The following is a 20,999-nucleotide window of genomic DNA, read 5'->3' as shown; positions in this document are numbered from 1 at the left end:
TACCTGTACAGAACAAGAGAGACAGATGAGGATTGTGTGCAGTTCCTTTCATAGGGAATAGTCCTAAACGCTTCATCATGACATGCATTTACAAATGAATGTGATGTGAAGGTGAAGAATATTAAAAGCTTGGTGTTGTTATGCATGTCATCTAGTTTTCTGATAAACTGACTGAGTTTTTAAAGTAGACCTCAATTTATAGTTTGCGGACTCTACACAAATGTATTTTTTTTTTTTAAAGGAAAGAAAGGAAAAAGAGAGCAACCAAAATAAGAGACATCTGCCTGAGAATGAGCAATAATAATAGGGAACAAAATAATTTAAAAATCTCAGGGACAGACAAGAGGCGCTTATCTGACCCCAACCTAAGCCACTTTGTATCGCCTGGGATTGAGTCTTAGAGCCTGAGAACGTTCCGCGCTGGGTTGCGAGACATAATTAAATTCTCCCAGAGAGAATATGGCATTCAGAGCCTGAAATGACTTTTCTAAGCTGCAACTCTGTTAAATTGCTTTTCCCTGCTTTTCTTTTCTCTTCCTCGCCCACCATAATTGGCACAGTGCTGGTGAGAAGGCTGGAGTTGGATGGGAGAGTATAAGCCTGATCAAACAGACACAGTGTTGAGGTTATAGTTAAGGGTCTTTATACTTTACATCATTTCATATCTCTGTTCTCAGCTTTGTTGCATGTGCTGTTTGTTAAATCTTCAGGAAATAGACTGGTTGTTGCATCTTAATCCATTTGGATTAGGCTAGTATGCACAAAGTGATGTGAAACTAGGTGTGAATAACAATTCTTCCACTCAGCACTAATACCCTGTTGTATAGAGAACTCATATGTGCGTGATAACCTCAAGAAGAAAAATAGAGAGTGGTCTCAGCCTGTATCAAACATAGAAGACTTGATAGGCTATTATAACATCATGGGTTAAATAACCAACCCATCATGTTAGGTCATTTTAACCCAAGACATTTGCTGTCCAATAGTGACCCAGGCCCTGGGTGAGAAACAACCCAATTTGGGTCGTTTTCTACCTAGTAGTTTTTAGAGTGGACTATTTTGGTACTGATAGGAATATAGAAGATGAAGTCATATTTTCATTATAGTCCCTTCAAAACTGCTCTTATCACTTTTTAATAACAGACAGTCAAAAGATAGGCCTAGCCTATGAGATCATGCAGTAGGCTATCATATCAGCAGAAGAGATCGGGCGACTGCCTGCTTTGATATTTAAAATATTCATGTTTCATCTAAAGGTTATTACTTTTGTCCTGAATGTAGATCTGTGAGTGACAATTTTCAGCCGTTGCAGTATTGGTGATTTATACATGAATTCAAGTCTCGTCTCATCAGTTTTTCAGCAGAAGTAGACGTCTCAAACGAAGCAGCAATGTCACAGCGACACCAAATGATCATTTGTCATAACGTCACCATCCAGCCTCCACAACGTTAGATGGCGCTATATTTACTCATATTCCAGAATCACTATTCTAAGAAGAAGTGAGTGACGGAAGTGCAGGATTTGGGTCCAAGTGAATAAGGGAAAAATATTAACAATTTGGAAATATATACCATTATTTAGGTGGCCAGGGAACCCAAACAGAGTCCCGTTCATCTGGATCTGTCCCCCTTGGCCACCGACGGGACCATGGCGTTTGTGACAGCGAACTGGAACCCGCTTGGGGAGGCGTTTTACAGGTTTGCTTGTCATTCGCACTTTGTTGTTTTCCATAATGTTAAGCGCAATGCAGCTCATAAACGTAGGTCTATATCTAGTCTATTGCATTTCTTTTGCTGTGCCTTCACGTCTGTAATGTTATTTCATACAGTTAACATACTGTAAACGCAGAACAACATAGTGTAGTGTAGCCTATGTGCATGGCAGAGTAACGTGATGTCGAATAGTCATATGACTTGTCACGCCTAGTTGCGACGGTCTGTGATCATAGACAGACCGAAATGGGGTTGCTTTAGGACATTTTGCATTTTTTTGCAAAACTAGAAAATAAGCTAATTGCACAAACAGTGGGGAAGTTTAAATGTACAACAGCTTGCAAAGCGAAAGTTGTTGGCGCAGTCTTGAAGCACGGTGCACTGGAGTGGCAAATGACGTACCTTTCTAGACGGTATTTTGGTCATTATGGGCCCCAGAGTACTTCATGGTGTCCTCTACATGTTACAGGAAGATCGAGCTGTATGAGATGGGATGGAACCTGAGGGATGGGCTGAGAGACTGTCTGATTGCTGCTGCACCCTATGGAGGACCCATTGGTATGTGGCCCCAGCGCACTGAGAGAAAGCTTATGGGAGGAAGTTGAGCATCTCCTGTATCTTGTTCCCTTCTGCAATTTGGGTTTTCACACCACATTGAGTTCCAAATGGTGAACTCTCTCTCTCACTCTCTTTCCCTTTCTCTCTCTCTCTTTCTCAGCCCTTCTCCGAGAGCCCCAGAGACGTTCTCCTAGTGCCCGGCCTCAGTTGGAGATTTATTCTGCATCTGGGAGTTCCCTGGCCAGTTTTGCGGTACATACACATTCAGCTCAGTATCTCTCTCTCCACACACACACACACACACACACACACACACACACACACACACACACACACACACACACACACACACACACACACACACACTCACCTTAGATATGGGATGAAATGCCTATCTTGTTGGTGAAGAATCCTTCATAGAGAGGAAAGTGGTGCTGACTCTGGCTCCATATTAAATTATTTATTAAGGGATGGTGTCTCCTATTAAATACTGTAATATGAAGCCAGAGTGTGCACCAATTTTCTGTCTCTGAAAGATTCACCAGTTGCCAGCACCTTACAAATAATCCCTGGTGTACGTTATGTATACCTTCTATAATGAAGAGAATTAACTATAGGTGAACACAGTTCTGTATGTGTTATGTGTTCCATCGTCCCTTTATCCTCTTGTTCTTTTTGCAGTGGAAGAGTGGAGTGGTGAAACACCTGGGGTGGACGGTGTGTGATGACCTGTTGTGCATTCAAGAGGATGGCACTGTGCTCATCTATGATCTCTTTGGCAGCTTCAAAAGACACTTCAGCATGGGAAATGTGAGCAACACACACACACACACACACACTAGACACTAGACACTACACCTTACACAGTATTAAGCATATTTTTCTTTATCCACACAGGAAGTGGTTCAGAATCAGGTGCTGGAGGCTAAGGTGTTCCATTCCCCCTATGGAACTGGAGTTGCCATAATCACTGGAGCTTTCGGGGTCACCTTGGCAACAAACATTGATGACCTGAAGCTGCGGCGGCTTCCCGGAGTCCCAGGTAGGTTACATCTCCTCTCAGTCCCGGTCTTAGGACATGACCTCCTCCGCAGCTGTCATAAATACTCATACAGTAGATGGCGCCACTATCTCTGTGTGGTCTGGGTCACTGAGGTGAATCTACACAAACAAACAAACAACAAGTCCTCCGCGCTCCTGAATTCACTCTGGTGCGTCAACGGGAGAGGACAAACTTTAGTAGAGAAAAGAGGTTCACCGGAGCAACTCAGAAGTGAAGATTTTAAATATTTATTTAAGGCAGACTCTGATGAAGACGTAGCAAAACGTTGAAACGTTAGTCCTACAATGTTGGCACCTTAAATAAATATTTAAAATCTTCACTTCTGAGTTGCTCCGGTGAATCTCTTTTCAAATACTTAGTACTAGTTAGCACAAAGACATCACACTGGTTGTTTTTCCCTTTAGAATCTCATTACTACATTTGATAGCATCCCTGTAAGAGTGTCCTGATATGCTCCAGATATGTGTGTTGTCTAAGACAATGACAAAAGCTGGGGCTCTCAAATGTTTCAAAATGAGCGCTATATATGTATATGTTATCGTTTTCCTGGCGATCCCGCTAAATGTGACAGCTGTGAAAGAAAACTGCTATTAGGCTGTCAGCCAGGTTTGCAGTGAAGTAGTGCTGCATAAGATTCGCCTAAGCACAGTATTGAGAATAAAGAGTGGCACAGCAGCTGCTGGGTCTTGTCATTCAGTCAGTAGAAATAGCCATGGAAGTGCAGTTTGGGGCTTGTGGAGAGTGGTTTTGTTGATGGGATTCTGATGTTCCGTCTCAGGCCTGCATGAGGCGCCCTCCTGTTGGGCTGTGTTGACTCAGGACCGCCAGAGCAAAGTTCTGCTTGCACACGGAGCAGACCTATTCATACTGGACAACACAGCCTGCACTGCAGTGGTGAGACCTGCCACAAAAACTTACACAATCACACATTCTCTCTCTCTCTCTCTCTCTCTCTCTCTCTCACACTCACACACACACACACACACACATAGTTAAATATATTGAGATGCTTCCTTCATGCATACACAGCAACAAACACAAACATTTACATATTTAATGTACAATATTTTTCTCTGGTCTTGTTTTTATGTGTGTGTGTGTGTGTGTGTGTGTGTGTGTGTGTGTGTGTGTGTGTGTGTGTGTGTGTGTGTGTGTGTGTGTGTGTGTGTGTGTGTGTGTGTGTGTGTGTGTGTGTGTGTGTGTGTGTGTGTGTGGGGTCCCGCAGACACCCCCAGGTTTGTCTCCCCAGGCCACCAGTATAGTGAGTATGGCCGTGTCCTTCAGCTATAAGTACCTGGCTCTCTTCACTGACTCTGGCCACGTGTGGATGGGCTCATCCAACCTCAAGGTGAGGCAGCAGCACCTGTACAGCAGTCTACTGTACCTGTCTCCCTCTTACAAACAGTACACATATTAGTGTCTCTGTCTAATTAGTAAAAGACTTTTGCGATGTAAGATCCTTTGTTTGGGGTGAATGGATATGGTGGGAAATGTGCTGTGTGCTGTATCTGCAGGACAAACTCAGTGAGGTGGAGACCAAAGTGAGAACCCCCCCTAAGCAAATGGTCTGGTATGTTCCACTGTATCCAATTGTTATGTATCAGATGGGCAACCCTCTTGTTCATTAGAGAGTAGATGTATGCTGTCTGATTAAGTGGCGGTTGTTCTTGACAGGTGTCGGAGACCAAAGAGTGAGCAGCCCTCAGTGGTCATCATGTGGGACCGGCACCTCCTAGTGGCCGGCAAGTGTAAAGAGACCATCTCGTATCCTTCATCTCAAAATTGAATTGCCTGTGTGTAGTCTGTCATGCACTCATTTGCCACTATGATGGAAACGGTGTGCTAGATTGATTTAAGCTGGAATGTTAATCAGTGTGGAACACTCAATAGTACTCAATATGACTACCAGAGGTTCCTGTTAGACAAAGAGTCACTATGGAACTACCAGAGGTTCCTGTTAGACATAGTAAGAGTCACTATGGAGAGGATGGCTTAACAGGGTGTGTGTGATGTGTGTTGACCCTTGACCTCTGGTGTGGGTATCACCTGGACGATGACTCTGTGCTGGTGCCGGAGCTTGATGGGGTTCGCATCATCAGTAGCACACACCATGAGCTGCTGCAGGAGGTGCCAGGTCAGGACACACACACACACACACACACACACACACACATTAAAATAGTTCAGCATGTATGCATATGCAGACACTGACAGAAAACAACATTTCCACGTATGAAGGTATGTCAGTGGGAGGACACAAAATGCAGTGTTTTGCACATGCAGTATCCAAGCTTTAGTGTACTAAATGGCGGCCCACCCTCTCTCCCTATAGGTGCATGTGAGGAGATCTTTAAGATTGCCTCCATGGCCCCGGGGGCCCTGCTGCTAGAGGCACACAAAGAGTATGAGGTAAGTGTGTATGGATTTTAAATGAACAATTTATTTTGGCTCTTATAGATTTTTGCATACAAATCGATATTTCGAAGCAGAAAGAAAGTGGTATTTAGCGGGTTTTGAAGCAAACTGATTTGATTAACATATGCTATTTGCTATTTGTGGAGAGCATTACTCACCATCGTTATCTCATTTTGGACAGAGGTGGGGTTTAGAGTGGTGGGGTTTTGCACCTGATCTCTTCATATATATTCTTTACAGTATGTAGTCATTTGTACTGTAGTCATATACACTAGAAACTTAAATCTCTAAAGCTGCAATGTTGTTTCACATTATACATGTTCTCTAGGTCAGAAATATGCATTGGAGGGTAACATGATTTCTGACAAGAAAGATGAAAATTAATAAGATGAAAATGAACCTCTACATTGGTAGTTCAGCTGTGTAAAGTCTGAACTCAGAAAATGTTGAATATGTCGAGGCCTGAGAACCAAAGGGGCGTAAGTGACATTTTGGTCAAAATTTTGATATCACCTGAAAGCTCTTGATGAGCTCTTTCTAGCTAAAATTATAGAAGTAAAATATTTATAAATACAAAGTTATTGAACAAAAACCAAAGGTCTTTAACTGTGAACATATAAAAGCAGTTAGATTTGTTTTGGCTCGCCTGTTAAGTTGGTGAAATGTCCCTTACGCCCCTTTGGTTCTCAGCCCTCAATGTGTAGAGAGAAAGTAAGTGTATTTGGAGAGCAGACTTCTTTTTTGGTCGTTGAGTTGCTGTATTTGTGATGTGTGCAGAAAGAGAGCCAGAAGGCGGATGAGTACCTGCGTGAGATTAAGGAGCAAAGCCTTCTGGGTGAAGCCGTGCGGCAGTGTGTGGAGGCAGCAGGACACGAGCATGAACCCGAGACCCAGAAAACACTCCTGAGGGTGAGGCCAAGACACACACACACACACACACACACACACACGGATAGAGACGGTGATGGAGAATTAAAAACAGAAACTAGTCTGTGAGCTGAAATGACTAGAACACTATGGCTGCACGCAACTGAAGTGCTCTGTTCTCGACGCTTAACATTCTTAAGACGCATTTCAGAATGTGGTCGTGGTGGAAGCTAGCTTTTGCAGGAGACGTTGCGCGCACAGATTGCTTCAGTTACGTGCGCAGTGTAGCCTCCCTGTCTTATGGTTTGTTGCATTTTGACAGCAAAGATGGTTTCTGCCAAATATATGAGAATGGCAGTTACTGTCAGATTAATTAACTTCAATGATAAAACTGACTATATTTTGTATTGTGTCTCTCTCTCTCTCTCTCTCTCTCTCTCTCTCTGTCTCTCTCTCTCTCTCTCTCTCTCTCTCAGGCTGCCTCCTTTGGGAAGTGTTTCCTCAGTAATTTCCCTCCAGATCAGTTTGTGAGCATGTGCAGAGACCTGCGTGTCCTCAACGCTGTGCGAGACTACCTTGTGGGAATCCCCCTCACACACACACAGTATCCTTGACACACTTCGCCCCACCCCTACCCTTCGTTAGTTACTTACCAATGTCATATAATCAAGCCTTGTGTAGCTGTGAATGTCATATACACATTTTGGCCTTCTTACAAGTTAGCAGAGATTTCTGTAAGTAATGAAAAGCAAAACAAACACCACTTATATGTAAGAACCACGTCATGTATTAATGCTTGGCAATGATGGTTGGTGGTGCTCAAGTAAGGCGTTAATAGATGTCTCATGGCTGTTTGCCCATATGTATCACACAATCACATGACAAGTCCTAAACGGCCGTCTCAGATTCAGACAGATGACCTTGCAAGTTCTTATTGACCGGTGAGTGTTTGCTGTATATGTTTGTGAGACATATCATTGTACTCAAGTTTGTATGTAGAGGATTCTCTACATTTTCCCCTGAAGCCATTAACCCAATAGACCCGTTTGGTAGGCTGGTGTTCCGTAAGCTGTATCCACTGGCCATTGAGATCTGCCGCTATCTCAAGATCCCTGAATACCAGGGAGTGAGCAGAGTACTGAAACACTGGGCCTGCTGCAAGGTAGGTGTGTGCGTGTGCTTGTGTGTGTGTCTCTGTGTGTCTGTGTCTGTGTGTCTGTGTGTCTGTGTCTGTTGCAAATGCAAAATCTGCAGAGAAAAAAAAAACAATCTCTCTCCTTCTCCCTTCCCTCTCTCTCTCTCTCAGGTGCAGCAGAAGGAGGAGGCGGATGAGGTGGTGGCGCGGGCGGTGAGCATCAAGCTGGGCGAGGCTGCAGGGATCTCCTACTCTGAGATCGCCACCAAAGCCTACGAGTGTGGACGCACCGAACTGGCCATCAAGGTGGGCAACCCCCCCCCCCCTTCAGTACAGTGGAGAACATCTGTCTCTCTTTTGGTTTCACTCACTCTTACAGCACACACACACACACACACACACACACACACACAGAAGAGCGATACACAGGCCTTGAGCTCTGTACTTTGAGACAATGGCTATGATCTGTTAACTGGCAAGTGGCAATAGTATGAATAAATAAGATTTCACTAAGTTGATTATAAACAATGTTAGTAATGTTCATAAGCTCAGACTAAGCCTCAGACATTGAAAGGCAGTGGTCCTGGCAGCAACAGTAATGTCTCCTTTTTACTGTCAAGTACTAACTTTCTTTTGCAGTGTACTGTGCGGTCATTAGGTCTGAATGGTCAAGTCACAGACCTAATTAATGACACTGAGAAGTCCGATGAAAGATGTCCTTTGTCCCCAGATGTTCCCCAGTGAAAGTTCCCACTGACCAAATATGCAACCATCCAGTTCAATGCTATTCATTCGTTACATACTCCAGACACTCACACTATGTACATACACACTCAACATGTTCCCTATTTCACTTCTGTTCAAACCATGGTGTGGTTAGCAAAAGAAGAAGTCCAACTGGGAGTGCATAGCCTGGATAAGCTAGGTGGATAAGCCAGTTTGTGATTGGTCCCCACAGATTTGTAACGAAAGCAGGATAGAAAAATATAGAGCTTTCCAGCCTGAGCTGCTGGGCAAAATCAAATCACGGGCCGATCGGGCTGGGTTTACTCTGTCTAATAATTACAGCAACTAAATCCAGAGTAGAGATAAAAATGTGTATCTGCACAGCAAACTTCATCTGTCTCCTTGTTACCCTCTCTCCACCCCATTTCTCTTTCTCTTTTTTCATCCTCTCAATTCATTTCAATGGTCAATTGCCTCTCTTTCTCTTCTTCTTTCTGTCTGTCTCTCTCTCTCTCTCTCTGCCCTCCTGCTGAGTAGTTGTTGGAGTTTGAGCCTCGCTCTGGAGAGCAGGTCCCCCTGTTACTGAAGATGAAGCGCAGCCAGCTGGCCCTGAGCAAAGCCATTGAGAGTGGAGACACTGACCTGGGTAAAGCGTGCATACACTCCACTGAGTCCTTAAAAGAGCAAACACTGCTCTGGGTACTGCTCACTTATAGACTAAACTCACTCACACTGACACACTCCAAACCTAGCAGGGCTATAATATTTAGTATTTATTTTGATTGAAGTGGGTGAATTTGGGCTCAGCATATTACAACACACACACACACACACACACACACACACACACACACACACACACACACTTTGATTTCATTTGAGTAAATCTGGGCTCAGCATGTTACCACACACACACACACACACACACACACATACATTCCCCACACTCCTGTCCACACCACAGAAGACAGTACACATGTATGAACATTAAAATTAGCCTTGGGTAGATATTTAAAGGGCATCAGGTTTTGAAATATTGGATTAATAGTACATAAATAGTGTGTTAAAGGAACACTTCACCGTTTTTTCATATTAAACTACGTTATTCCCTTAACTAAGACGAGTTGATACATACCTCTCACGCTTCAGTGCGTGCACTCACTGTCACACGACCAATTATGGTGAGATTTTGTCTCACCATACTTGGTCGTGTGACTACTCGTGTAACTGTATTTTAATAGGGAAAACATGGAGGTGTTTGGTCGCTTCTGACTTCATCTCTGTTTGGATCGTAATGAATGCATTGGGCTAGCTAAATGCTATCAAAGTTGCGCCACGCGCCAGAGCCAGTGAGTGCACGCATTGAAGCGTGAGAGGTATGTATCAACTTGTCTTAATTAAGGGAATAACATAGTTTAATATGGAAAAACGGTGAAGTGTTTCTTTCATTTTTCTTCAGCACACCTCTGGCCATAATCCATTTTTCAAGTTTGATATCTGTGGCCTCGGTTGTTGGTCATATTTCCTCCTCCTTCATTTTCAAGACCCACACCAGCAGTTTATTACACCTCCAGTCTCTTCTCTATCTATATGCAGATAGGGCAGATAGGTTGCCTACCGCCCTAGTGGTTCTGTTGCCTGATTTCTGAACATCTAATGTAGCTCTACTAACTGCATGGGCCTGATTCTACATCATCCCCAATTTAACATGATCTACCTGCATCAACGTAATTGGGCAACAAGTTTCTTGGAAAACATTGTTTGTACGGGCACTGCACTAGTTTGCTAATAATAGGTCCTATAGAACATATCAGACATCATACGAACATGTGAACAAGGTTTAGAAAAATATTTTCATACGGATGGACTTTAAATTATCTCCATTTGTAATTTCTGCTGTTGGCAGTGTACACGGTGGTGACATACTTGAAGAACGAGATGAACCGAGGTGACTTCTTCATGACTCTGAGAAACCAGCCAGTCGCCCTTAGTCTCTACAGACAGGTGAGGAACGTGTGTCTTTCTGTACACTATGTAGACCAGGGATGGGCAACTTTCATGACTAAGAGGGCCACATTTTTTTATCATCACCATCAGAGGGCCAAATGTGGCCGCGCACTTCCGCACATCTGATGCTGATGCAAAATAATTCTGAAGAAGAACGAAATATGTCAATTTTCATGCTCAAATGCATTTTTTACATAGACTCCCTAACAACAAATACAAATATTTTACAGCCAGTGATAAGTATTATTTTCAGTGCAAAGGGCTCACATAAATCACCATTCAATGATGGCACAGAATGGAAAAACAATGGCCCATCATGAAGTGCAACAAGCCTCATATTCAATGCATTTATGCTCCCATTCCATTTTTAAGAATTTATAGACATTCCCTAACGTCCATAATGAGAGTAGGCCTACAGATGTAACATGTAACATCCATCACATCTGTACTCTCATCCAACGCCAAAAAGTAAGCTACAGTAGGCCTACTTGCAGTCATGCATGATTTGTCTCAGCTCCCCCCCTCGACATTCAGAATGTCAACAATTATGCGCGTCACCGTGCGTCGGGTCAAATATACCGTTTCGAAGTTTTTACCTCCACTACGCACCCAAACAATTTCGCCATCTGATATAGCTTCTTTGCTTTGGCAAGCTCAAGCGAAACAGCAAAAGACGGATTCCTGTGTAGTTCTGGCAATTAGTCGCTATTGTTAGTGTAGGCTAGCCTACTTTTGATTTGAGGTCGGCTACGACAGCGGCCGAGAAGCTCCGTGTGTGTAGGGCAGGCTACTTCTGATAACTTTTCGCAAGGTGTTGTAGTGTAGTGGCGACTGAAGTTTAAATCTTTCATGGCTGATACAGTTTCTAGCAAAACTTGACATGGGTTTGCCTTACCATTCTATGAACAGACACTGCTTCCGATTTTGACTGAAAGGTAGCCTACGGTTTTCTAAATGAGTTTTCTACTTTTCTTCTATGTGTGCACTGTTTTTCCTCAGCGATTGTAAAGGTCCGAGGGCCCGAGATGGTTTGCATAGGAGGCGCTATCTATCGGCGAACAGTATAATTACAATGACGGTGCGGTAAAAAAAAAAAAAAAAAACACGCATTTTTAATCACAGTAAAAATGATCATCCGCGGGCCGCACTGAGTGAGGAGGCGGGCCGCATGTGGCCCGCGGGCCGCCAGTTGCCCATCCCTGATGTAGACTGTGCGGTACTGAAGGAATCCATATGGGGTCCACCGCAAAGGCAGCAGAATGCGACCTCTTGTTTCCCTGTTGACCTTTGGCCCACTAGACCAGGCCATCTCCAGTGACGAAAGCGTCTTATTAAACACCAAACACAAACACAGAGCAGGTCTGAGAGAAAGTAGTGGCCAGTTCTTGAACTCCTTAAACTGTGAAAATCAAGGGCAAAAATCAAATTTGTAAATGTAATATGCTGTTGGAATGTGTTAATGTGGTGCCAGCTGTCAATGTGTAAAATAGCCATATGCTTCATCTAACCTCATTTGGATTGAATGTGTTACTGAGAGAAGAAGCACCTCTCTGAGTAGACACAGTACACAGTACGACCTGTTCCCTCAGTGGTCACTTAGCAACAGACATATGATGCTAATTCCTGCATGCAGATCTTTGAAAGGCTACATTTTATGTGTGTGTGTGTGTGTGTGTGTGTGTGTGTGTCTTGCAGTTCTGTAAACATCAAGAACAGAACACCCTGAAAGACCTCTTTAACCAAGATGATGATCATCAGGAATTAGGGAACTTCTATGTGAAGGCCAGCTACAAAGAGAAGGTGTGTGTGTGTGGCATGGTGCTCTTGTTAATATCCTTACAAATCAGACACCCTTAGTCCCACTATTCAATCATCCTTGTTATCATGTGTTTGGAGCTGTAAAATGAGTCATCAATATGCTTGTTGAAATTCTGCATGTGGGTAGTAGTGTGCTCTAACCATTCAGTTGTTGACTGTCATCATTGTTATCATGTGCTTGGAACTGTAAAATGAATCATAAAGGTGCTTGTTTTATCTCTGCTTCTGTGTGTGTGTGTGTGTGTGTGTGTGTGTGTGTGTGTGTGTGTGTGTGTGTGTGTGTGTGTGTGTGTGTGTGTGTGTGTGTGTGTGTGTGTTTGTGTGTGTACCAGAGGTTGGAAGCCCGTTTGTCTCTACTACAGAGTGCTGTTGACGAATACAATAAAGCAAAGAACGAGTTTGCTGCCAAGGTATGTTAAGTGTGGCCCTGCTCTCCTGTTTGGGTGAGGTCTCGGCCCCAGTGTACTGCCTGGCCTTAGTGCTCTAGCTGCCCTGTTAGCCCAGTCTGCCCTCATGCAGTTTTATTTCAATAGTCCCTCTTATGAAGGGGTTCTAATCATGCTATACACTTCATTGTGATCCCATGTGTGATATGTTTGTTAGCAATAGAAGAATAGAATAGAATATATACTTTTTTGATCCCGTGAGGGAAATTCAGTTCTCTGCATTTAACCCAATTTAACCGAATTAGTGAACACACAGCACACAGTGAACACACAGTGAGGTGAATCACACAACCCAGAGCAGTGAGCTGCCTGCCCAACCAGCGGCGCTCGGGGAGCAGTGAGGGGTTAGGTGCCTTGCTCAAGGGCACTTCAGCCGTGGTGGACTGGTCGGGGATCGAACCGGCAACCCTCCGGTTACAAGCCCGATGCGCTAACCAGTACACCACGGCTGCCCCCAGCTGCGGAGGATAAGTCATTAGACATGTGTAAGAATAGGACATGAGGTGGACAATAAGCACAGAGCAGACTCGGCCATGCTGTTCATTGGCTGAGACGCTGAGGTCTGTACTACTCCATTGTCTCCTTCCTTTTCTCTGACTTTTCTCCCTCTCTCTCCATGTCCAGGCGACGGAGGAGGAGATGCGTCTGCTGCGGTTCCAGAAGCGCCTGGAGGATGAGAAGGGGGAGCAGCTGATGGGCCTGAGCCTGCAGAACACGCTGCAGGCGCTGCTCACCATCGGCCTCCACAAGCAGGCCGAGCAGCTCTACAAGGACTTCAGGGTCCCCGACAAGAGGTGCCCACACAGGGACCTTCACATGGACACAGTACACCACATGTGTTATGGCCTGGGCAGACTACACGATTTCAGCCCGGTTTTGCCACAATTGTGTCGTGTCCGAGAAATTTCCATTGTCGTGTCCGAATATTCAAAGTCGGGAATGACGTTCAAAGGAGGAAGCGTCTTGTAATGTGACATGTTCAACGACCCGCGATTTATTGTCTGTCTGCGACATTCTGCGACGTTACGACCGAAAGTCTAGCATGTCAGATTTTTTTGGGAATCTCCTACGACTCCCGTGTTGACACTGACACTGTGATGACACACGACGAGAAGGCTATGATAGATGATCTTGTAATGTGGCCACTCTTGCGACCAAGACGTGGCAAGATTTTGTGGTTCTCTGATCGCCTAATCTGACATCGTCAATCGTAAAAGATAATCGTGAAAGACAAAACAAATCGTGTAGTCTGTACAGGTTATTATTATACGTCTCATCACAGAGGGACATGTACATGGACATGGACACAGTACACTAAATGTGTTATTATACGGCTCATCACAGAGGGACATTCACATGGACACAGTGTGTTACTATACGGCTCATCACAATGCCGCAGCATGTTGATGTGAACATGTGTGTGTGGTCACAGGTACTGGTGGCTGAAGCTGACTGCCCTTGCTGACAAGGAGGATTGGGAGGAATTGGAGAAATTTGCAAAGAGCAAGAAGTCGCCCATCGGATATCTGGTAAAGCTGGCCATCTCTCCAGAGCGTGTGCTCATGTGCTTGGTGTCATGGTGGCTTTGACTAACGCTGTCTCTGGGTCTGTCTTCACAGCCTTTTGTAGAGGTGTGTGTCAAGAGGCACAATAAATACGAGGCCAAGAAATACGTGTCAAAGGTGATGCCAGAGCAGAAGGTGAAAGCTCACCTGGCAGTTGGGTAAGTGTGCCTACAGTATCTGGTCAAATGTTGAATGGTACTTAATGGTGAGGGGCACTGAGAATTCAACTCTGTGCTGTCTCTCTCCACACCCTCTCCATTCTTCTCCTCCTTTCACACTACAACATCATTCTTCACTCTTTTCATTCCGTTATTCTATCATTCTATCTCCCCCACAACCTTACTGTTCCTCTTCTTTTTTCACACTGATCATCATTCTGCCATTCTATTTCCTTTGTGCCCTTCTGTCCCTCTCTCCGTTCCAGTGATCTGGAGGGGGCTGCAGACACAGCCATCGAGCGGCGCAACGAGGGCGAGATCAGCACCGTGCTCTCCCGCTGCTCGGCCACGACCGACCGCGCAGTGATGGAGCGCCTCAACCGAGCCCGCTCGGCCGGCGCCAAAAAGTGACATTTGACCTTTGACTCTGAGCTCCCCTGGCACTTCAGAGAGAGTGTCATCTTCGACTGGCGCGAAGGGCAGCTTTTATCTCCGCCTTGTAGGAGTGATCGATACAAAGCAGTCTGGAAAGTATTTCTGGAATAAAAAACTGTGAACTGCTGGCTGAATTGAGATGGATAAAGTACCTGCCCCTTTAACACTGACACGCACTCAGTTGTACAGCTTATCCCAGTCCTGGCCTTACACTTGTCCCTAATGGGAAAGCATGTGTTTGTATTGTATGTCGATTTGTTTTATTTTATTTTGTACAGTATCTGAAGTCTAATGAAGAGCTTGATAGAGATTAGCACTTTCGCATTCTTACACATAAATTGCTTCGGGTCTTCTTTCATGACTGTTTATGTACAATACAGTGAGATGCAATTGTCTCATTAAACATATTAGATGTTCTGATGTGTGTGTTTTATATGTGTCTTTTATGTCATGTGCATACATACTGTATACTCTGCTAGAGGGGGTAACAGGTGTGACATCAGAAGTAAATAAATTAACTGAAAATAATAGCCTTATTGCCTATGCAAATACTACGCTGTTTAATATATTATAATGAATTCAATTATCTGTTGCTTAAGTGTTTCTTGAAAGTACTGGAGACACAGCTTGGCTACTGCTAGATGTTTGAACAGTGAAGTAGGAGGGTGCACGGGATGTGCTCTGCACCTGCAAAATGTGTATTTATTTTCTTCACAGTGACATAGTGAGCATTTGTTAGCCTGTTTCGAGGGAGACAAAGCTCTCCAGTGCATGTCCCAGATTCCTCTGAATAAAGTTCGGGAGCAATCAGTTCAGATCTTTTTGACATGGCGCTGTGTACAGTTTATACAGTCTGTCTTGCTTACTCTTAATCAACCAATTTTGGCCAACACGGTTTTCATTAACAGATCCGTAGCCTATTATATGAAGCGCCAGGCTGTATGACAAGGCGTTTTTTTTATTCTGCTGACGACAGTTTATAAGTTGTCGGAGAACTGCAGTTGGCAGAGACTCTCAGACCTTACACAACGCGACCACTGCCAGCACCAAAGCAGCGAGACCCGGAACGTAGTGATCACTTGAACGTAACGTAAGTGAGCTTCAATGATTTTCTTGCTAGGCTACTGCAGACCAGTGAATGTGTACAGCGAAATAACAAAATAACCTAAACTTGTAACTATGTTACATGTTGCAACATAATACAGTTACACCGACTGAAGTTTGTTTCGCTCTAGTTTTCAGAAACTTTCAGCGAATCTTTTGAAACATTTGTAACGTCGTCTGCGTAAAATTCATGATCTCTGATTGGCCACCTGTTTGCTCGACGTGTTTGCGACACCCTTCCCCAGCTGTTTTTTGCGAACGGAATTATTTTTTAGGAGGGGCGGAGGGGCAAACATCTGTTTTTCAGAACACCTAATGTTGGCCTATAGGCTAAACTGGGCCTAGCCTGCAAACTCCATGCAGCTCAACTGAATGAATGTTTTTTGCTTTTGACTAGGGGAATATGTCGTCCATCAAAGTGGAATGTGTTGTGAAGGAGAAATGTGAAATTGGCGAGAGTCCGGTTTGGGAGGAAAAGGAGGGCACCCTTCTGTACGTTGACATAAATGGCCACAGGGTGAGCAGGTGGAACCCATCGACCAATAAGATTCAGAGTGTGCGCACAGGTGAGCCAATGAGTTACTGCAATAATATAGTTAGTTTCAAGTGTGACCCGCTGTGTATTCACCATCAAGTGTTAGCCAGCGGTTTGAGTAGCCTAATCACCTGGGAAGGGGCCAAAGAGGACGCTAACGCACAACTTTCCTTTCCCTACCAACTGTAGAGAAGTTTGTGGGCTCCGTCGTGCCCCGGAAGTCCGGGGGCTACGTGATTGCTGAGGGCACCAGGTTTGCTTCTCTGGATTGGGACAGACAGAAGATTACCACCATCGTTGATGTTCAGGGCGAAAAGAGCAACAACCGCTTCAATGATGGGAAAGTCGACCCCGCTGGCAGGTTTTTCGCAGGTGTGAAATCATAGGCTAAATGCAAATCCACTTCAAGTTCAGAGGGAGTATACTAGCCAAGCCTGTGTTGAAGATTTACTGTCACATCAGCCGTCCCATTACGCATTGCATTGCAATCGTTAACAGGCGCAGACATGCTGTGGCTTTAAATACAGTAGGCCCTGTTTTGACACTAGCCGAAACATAATGTAGTCTACTGAAACTTTACAGCCCATCCAGAATGATATCTGTATCCTGAATGTGTCAGAAGATTTATTATTATTTTTCTATTATATTATTTTGTCTGTCTGTTTCACCCACCATAGTATTTAGGCCTAATGGATAGTCTATTGAGGAACTTCAGAATACTGGTTGAGAATGATGTCATGGCGAATAAAACTAAAATGCCTCTCTTTTTCCAGGCACCATGGCAATTGAATCGCGCCCTTCGGTGCTGGAGAGGAAGCAGGGGTCCCTGTACACCCTGCACCCTAACCACACTGTGGTCAAACATTTTGACCAGGTGGACATCTCCAACGGTCTAGAATGGTCCCTGGACCACCGCACCTTCTATTACATTGATAGCTTGTCCTACCAAGTGGATGCCTTCGACTACGACATTAACACGGGCAGCATCAGTATGCTTTATTTCCATCCCTCTTTGTGATTGTTCTATGACTTTTGGATGATTGTTTAATGTATCGGGGGTATCGTGTGTGGTTTGTGTGTGTGTGTGTGTGTGTGTGTGTTTCTCTCTCTCTCTCTCTGTGTGTGTGTGTGTGTGTGTGTGTGTTTGTAGGTAACCGGAGAATGATATACAAGCTTGAGAAGGAGGAGGCCATCCCTGATGGCATGTGCATCGACACTGAGGGAAAACTGTGGGTGGCTTGCTTCAATGGAGGCAGAGTGCTGCGCATTGACCCACAGACTGGTGAGTGTGTGTTTGAGTGACTGTGAACATTGTTAACATTGGGTAGTTGAGTGTTTTGTGTGTGTGTGTGTGTGTGACGTTCGTGACAGAAAGTTTAAGAGATCCAAATAAATCCTGTAGTTGTTTAACTCGTGTGTGTGTGTGTGTGTGTGTGTGTGTGTGTGTGTGTGTGAGTGTGTGTTTGAACATGAATCATGATGCATGCATGGTCAATTTGCTGTAGGTGGTGGCACGTCCTAAATCTCTGCTATTATCTCTCCTAGGCACTCGACTCCAGACAGTGAAGCTCCCAGCTGAGAGGACCACCTCCGTGTGCTTTGGTGGGAAGGACTACTCTGACCTCTACGTCACGTCTGCCTATGTTGGCATGGATGACGCAGCCATGGCCAAACAGCCTCAGGCTGGCTGCATCTTTAAGGTGACAGTGCCTCCTACTCGGGTGGTTTTATTTGACAGGATCCGGCAGCACAACCAGGAAAGACAGGTTCAGGGGATTTTCCCAGCATTACTAGGATACTGTTCTCATATTTCAACGTCTTGACCTGACTTTCAACATTGTGATCTGAACTTTATGTAAGATAGGTGGAAAAGGAGATTTAGTTTTTTCTGAGGGACTTTTTCTTCATTTTTTAGGAAATGCAGTGCTTTACTAATTTGTAATTAGTAAAGATATGTGTCACTTATTCTATACACTGATGTGTTTCTGTTTGTGATTCAGGTGACTGGCTTGGGAGTGAAGGGAATTCCTGCGTACTCGTTTGCTGGATAAGCCTGAAGACGGGGCACAGAAATAAAGACGAGGAATAGACCATGTCAGCAAAATCAGACATGTCACTACCAACACTCTAGTTATACGTCTTGTCTTGCTTTTGAGTAATGAACTAAACCAGACTAGTGCTAATGTTAAATCTGATATTAATACAATTTTAACATGCAGTGGAAGTTGGCATGTTGTCTGTTTTTGACGTGGGACTGGGAGTGTTAACTTGCAGGGCTCTGAAACTATGACGGGTTTTAATTAGTGAGCCCTGGGGTGAGATCATATTCTTTTAAGCAGCTGTCAGCACTGCAATTCATAATGTAATTCAACATAAGAGTTACCTTAGCACAACACCAACAATAATGTGTTTTTAATGATATTGCATACTTTCTCCAGAAAAGCAGGGTCACCCATTGCCATAACTTCTAAGACAATGAAGCTTAAATAAAGTATTTGTGCAAATGTGAAGATGACCTGTATTTCTTGACTGTAAAGCTGCATTTCCATTTACCCTGAATATGTGCTAATGTGAAGTGTGATAGAAAAACACCAATCCCGTAAAAACTAATGGGAACACTTTTTTCCGCATTTATGAGTCATGTGACACTGCGTTAGTTATCCATGCCCTCCCAGAATTGTCACACGTCCGGATTTTGGTTGATGCATAAAGGATAAATTGTCCAAATCTGTCAGATTTCGGGCGATCCGTTGTCACATTCTTCTTCGCGAGATGGCACTTATTGCCTAGACCAGAGGATTCGTGGAATTTAATATGGCTAAATACAAACACGTTAATCTGATGTGTCTTAGAATAAAAAATGAAACCAGACACGAATTCAGCAACTTCCTTAAATGCACATGTTATTTCCTGGAGCCTATTCCTTTCTTTGGTTTAACATTTTGTTCAGATGACTCACATTGATTTGACGCTGGCTGGGCAAGATCCGTCCACAAATAACGATTTCCCAAAAACTATATGGTAAGATCTCAGGCTAACCTCCCCTTAAGGCAAAAGCGTTCAATCGGACCATTCGTGAATGTAAATCCAGTTACTATTTAAGTAGGCCTAGGCCTATTTTTGATCTAATTAGTTTTTTTTACTATTGTTGCTGTTCCAATAATATAATTATCTTTACTTTGTTGTGCATTATTTGAGGTGTATGTCTGTGAATACATTTGCAGACATGATCATGCAGGATAAGAGGTCCATCAAAATGCTGGAACGAATCAAAATGCTGTCTGAATCTATTATCCTACTTTGACTGAATCAACCTTAAATAGTTAATTTACGAAACATATTTAGGCCTATCCATTTTTACACAGTATCATTTTCAATGGGCATTCCAGGTGATATCAAACAAACTGCAGTTGTGTTGTTTTGATGAAGTAAAATGGAAAAGCTTGATCTGCCAGACTGGATGTCCCAGCTGCCTCCTGAGCTCCATACAGTTTCCCTGTGGGACCTCGCCATACCTGGTGAGTACAGGTTTCCTCAGCAGAAGTGGCTTTCAACATCGTCTTGAGACTCAAACAACTTGTTGAATTTCTCTGTTGTGTTCTGAGGTTGATTGATGCTGCCATCTTGTGGCAATTGTATGGGAGAGAGACTGCATTTTCCACACACACACACACACACACACACACAAACACACACACAATGATGTAGGCCCAGCCTATTTTATTAAAAATTCTATTTCAGTAATTTTCAGAGTAACACTTTGTTAGTGCAATTGGAAGGCTATGTTTGTTTGTTTGTTCACAATGTTTGTCACAAGTTTTAGTATTGGTTCATTAGACATATTGGTACATATTTTACATTTCCAGGAAGCCATGACACCATGAGCTACTGTCTAGACGGCTCGTCCACATTGGAGCCCAATGCACCCTGCTGGGTGAAGGTCCTGCAAAACTTCTACCCTCGTCTTGTGGGCCTCATTGTCAAAAGGTGGACCACTACACAGGTAACGAATAAATAACTCTGTGCTTGAAATCCCGCACACCAGTATTTAATTCAGGTAGTTTTATTTAACAATAATGTATTTAAAAAATATATTTAATTTACTGTAAATGGTAGGCAAAGTGTTAAGTCTATCAGCAAGCAATATTCCCGTGTCTGAACTATAGCTGTTGTGTGGTATGTTGGAGCATTGAGCAGACTCATCAATGTCTGTGGACAACATCTTTATGGTGTCAGATTATCAAATTGATTTTGCCTATTTTTTATATTAGATTAGCTCTAGTTAAGACTTTGCACTTTGCCCATCATATAACTTAGGGCCCATAATCTTTTTCGAACACAAACCCTAGTGGCTCGGACTGAGTCAATCCCAGCCAACACATTCCTTCAGGAGAACCAATGAGGAAGGCGTAACTTGATGTAGTGCTCTCAGTAGTGCTTCATGTTTTGTGTGT

General features: G+C 43.8%; 3 protein-coding genes across 4 annotated transcripts in view; all 3 read left to right on the top strand.

Annotated features, from left to right (window-relative positions):
* Positions 1-1,500: 1,500 nt before the first annotated feature.
* vps16 (VPS16 core subunit of CORVET and HOPS complexes) lies at positions 1,501-15,326 on the top strand. The gene is made up of 24 exons (XM_062527336.1): positions 1,501-1,698; positions 2,183-2,271; positions 2,432-2,523; positions 2,953-3,081; positions 3,169-3,313; positions 4,113-4,228; positions 4,560-4,682; positions 4,849-4,904; positions 5,009-5,103; positions 5,379-5,468; positions 5,667-5,743; positions 6,527-6,658; positions 7,093-7,220; positions 7,522-7,557; positions 7,670-7,778; positions 7,923-8,057; positions 9,015-9,123; positions 10,384-10,481; positions 12,180-12,284; positions 12,635-12,712; positions 13,373-13,542; positions 14,181-14,277; positions 14,368-14,471; positions 14,738-15,326. The coding sequence occupies exons 1-24, from the start codon at positions 1,649-1,651 to the stop codon at positions 14,880-14,882; spliced, it is 2,508 nt and encodes an 835-aa protein (XP_062383320.1). The 5' UTR covers positions 1,501-1,648; the 3' UTR covers positions 14,883-15,326.
* A 548-nt stretch (positions 15,327-15,874) lies between these two features.
* Positions 15,875-19,055, top strand: rgn (regucalcin). Its single transcript, XM_062527337.1, has 7 exons — positions 15,875-15,996; positions 16,408-16,576; positions 16,735-16,917; positions 17,319-17,534; positions 17,696-17,827; positions 18,091-18,245; positions 18,546-19,055. The coding sequence occupies exons 2-7, from the start codon at positions 16,414-16,416 to the stop codon at positions 18,594-18,596; spliced, it is 900 nt and encodes a 299-aa protein (XP_062383321.1). The 5' UTR covers positions 15,875-15,996; positions 16,408-16,413; the 3' UTR covers positions 18,597-19,055.
* A 193-nt stretch (positions 19,056-19,248) lies between these two features.
* Positions 19,249-20,999, top strand: part of LOC134070859 (PI-PLC X domain-containing protein 1-like) — a 30,872-nt gene continuing 29,121 nt past the window's right edge. Inside the window, exons 1-3 of one of the 2 annotated variants that reach the window (XM_062527335.1) lie at positions 19,249-19,566; positions 19,935-20,063; positions 20,412-20,548. In XM_062527335.1, the coding sequence (XP_062383319.1) occupies positions 19,979-20,063; positions 20,412-20,548 (222 nt within the window). In that variant the 5' untranslated portion in view covers positions 19,249-19,566; positions 19,935-19,978. The remainder of the gene's footprint in view (positions 19,567-19,934; positions 20,064-20,411; positions 20,549-20,999) is intronic. The other variant, XM_062527334.1, reaches the window with a different exon arrangement.

The sequence above is a fragment of the Sardina pilchardus genome, chromosome 23 (assembly GCF_963854185.1).
Source record: "Sardina pilchardus chromosome 23, fSarPil1.1, whole genome shotgun sequence".
NCBI classification, from domain to species: Eukaryota; Metazoa; Chordata; class Actinopteri; order Clupeiformes; family Clupeidae; genus Sardina; species Sardina pilchardus.
The sequence above is the reverse complement of the archived record's forward strand: the minus strand, read 5'-3'. Positions and strand labels throughout refer to the sequence as shown.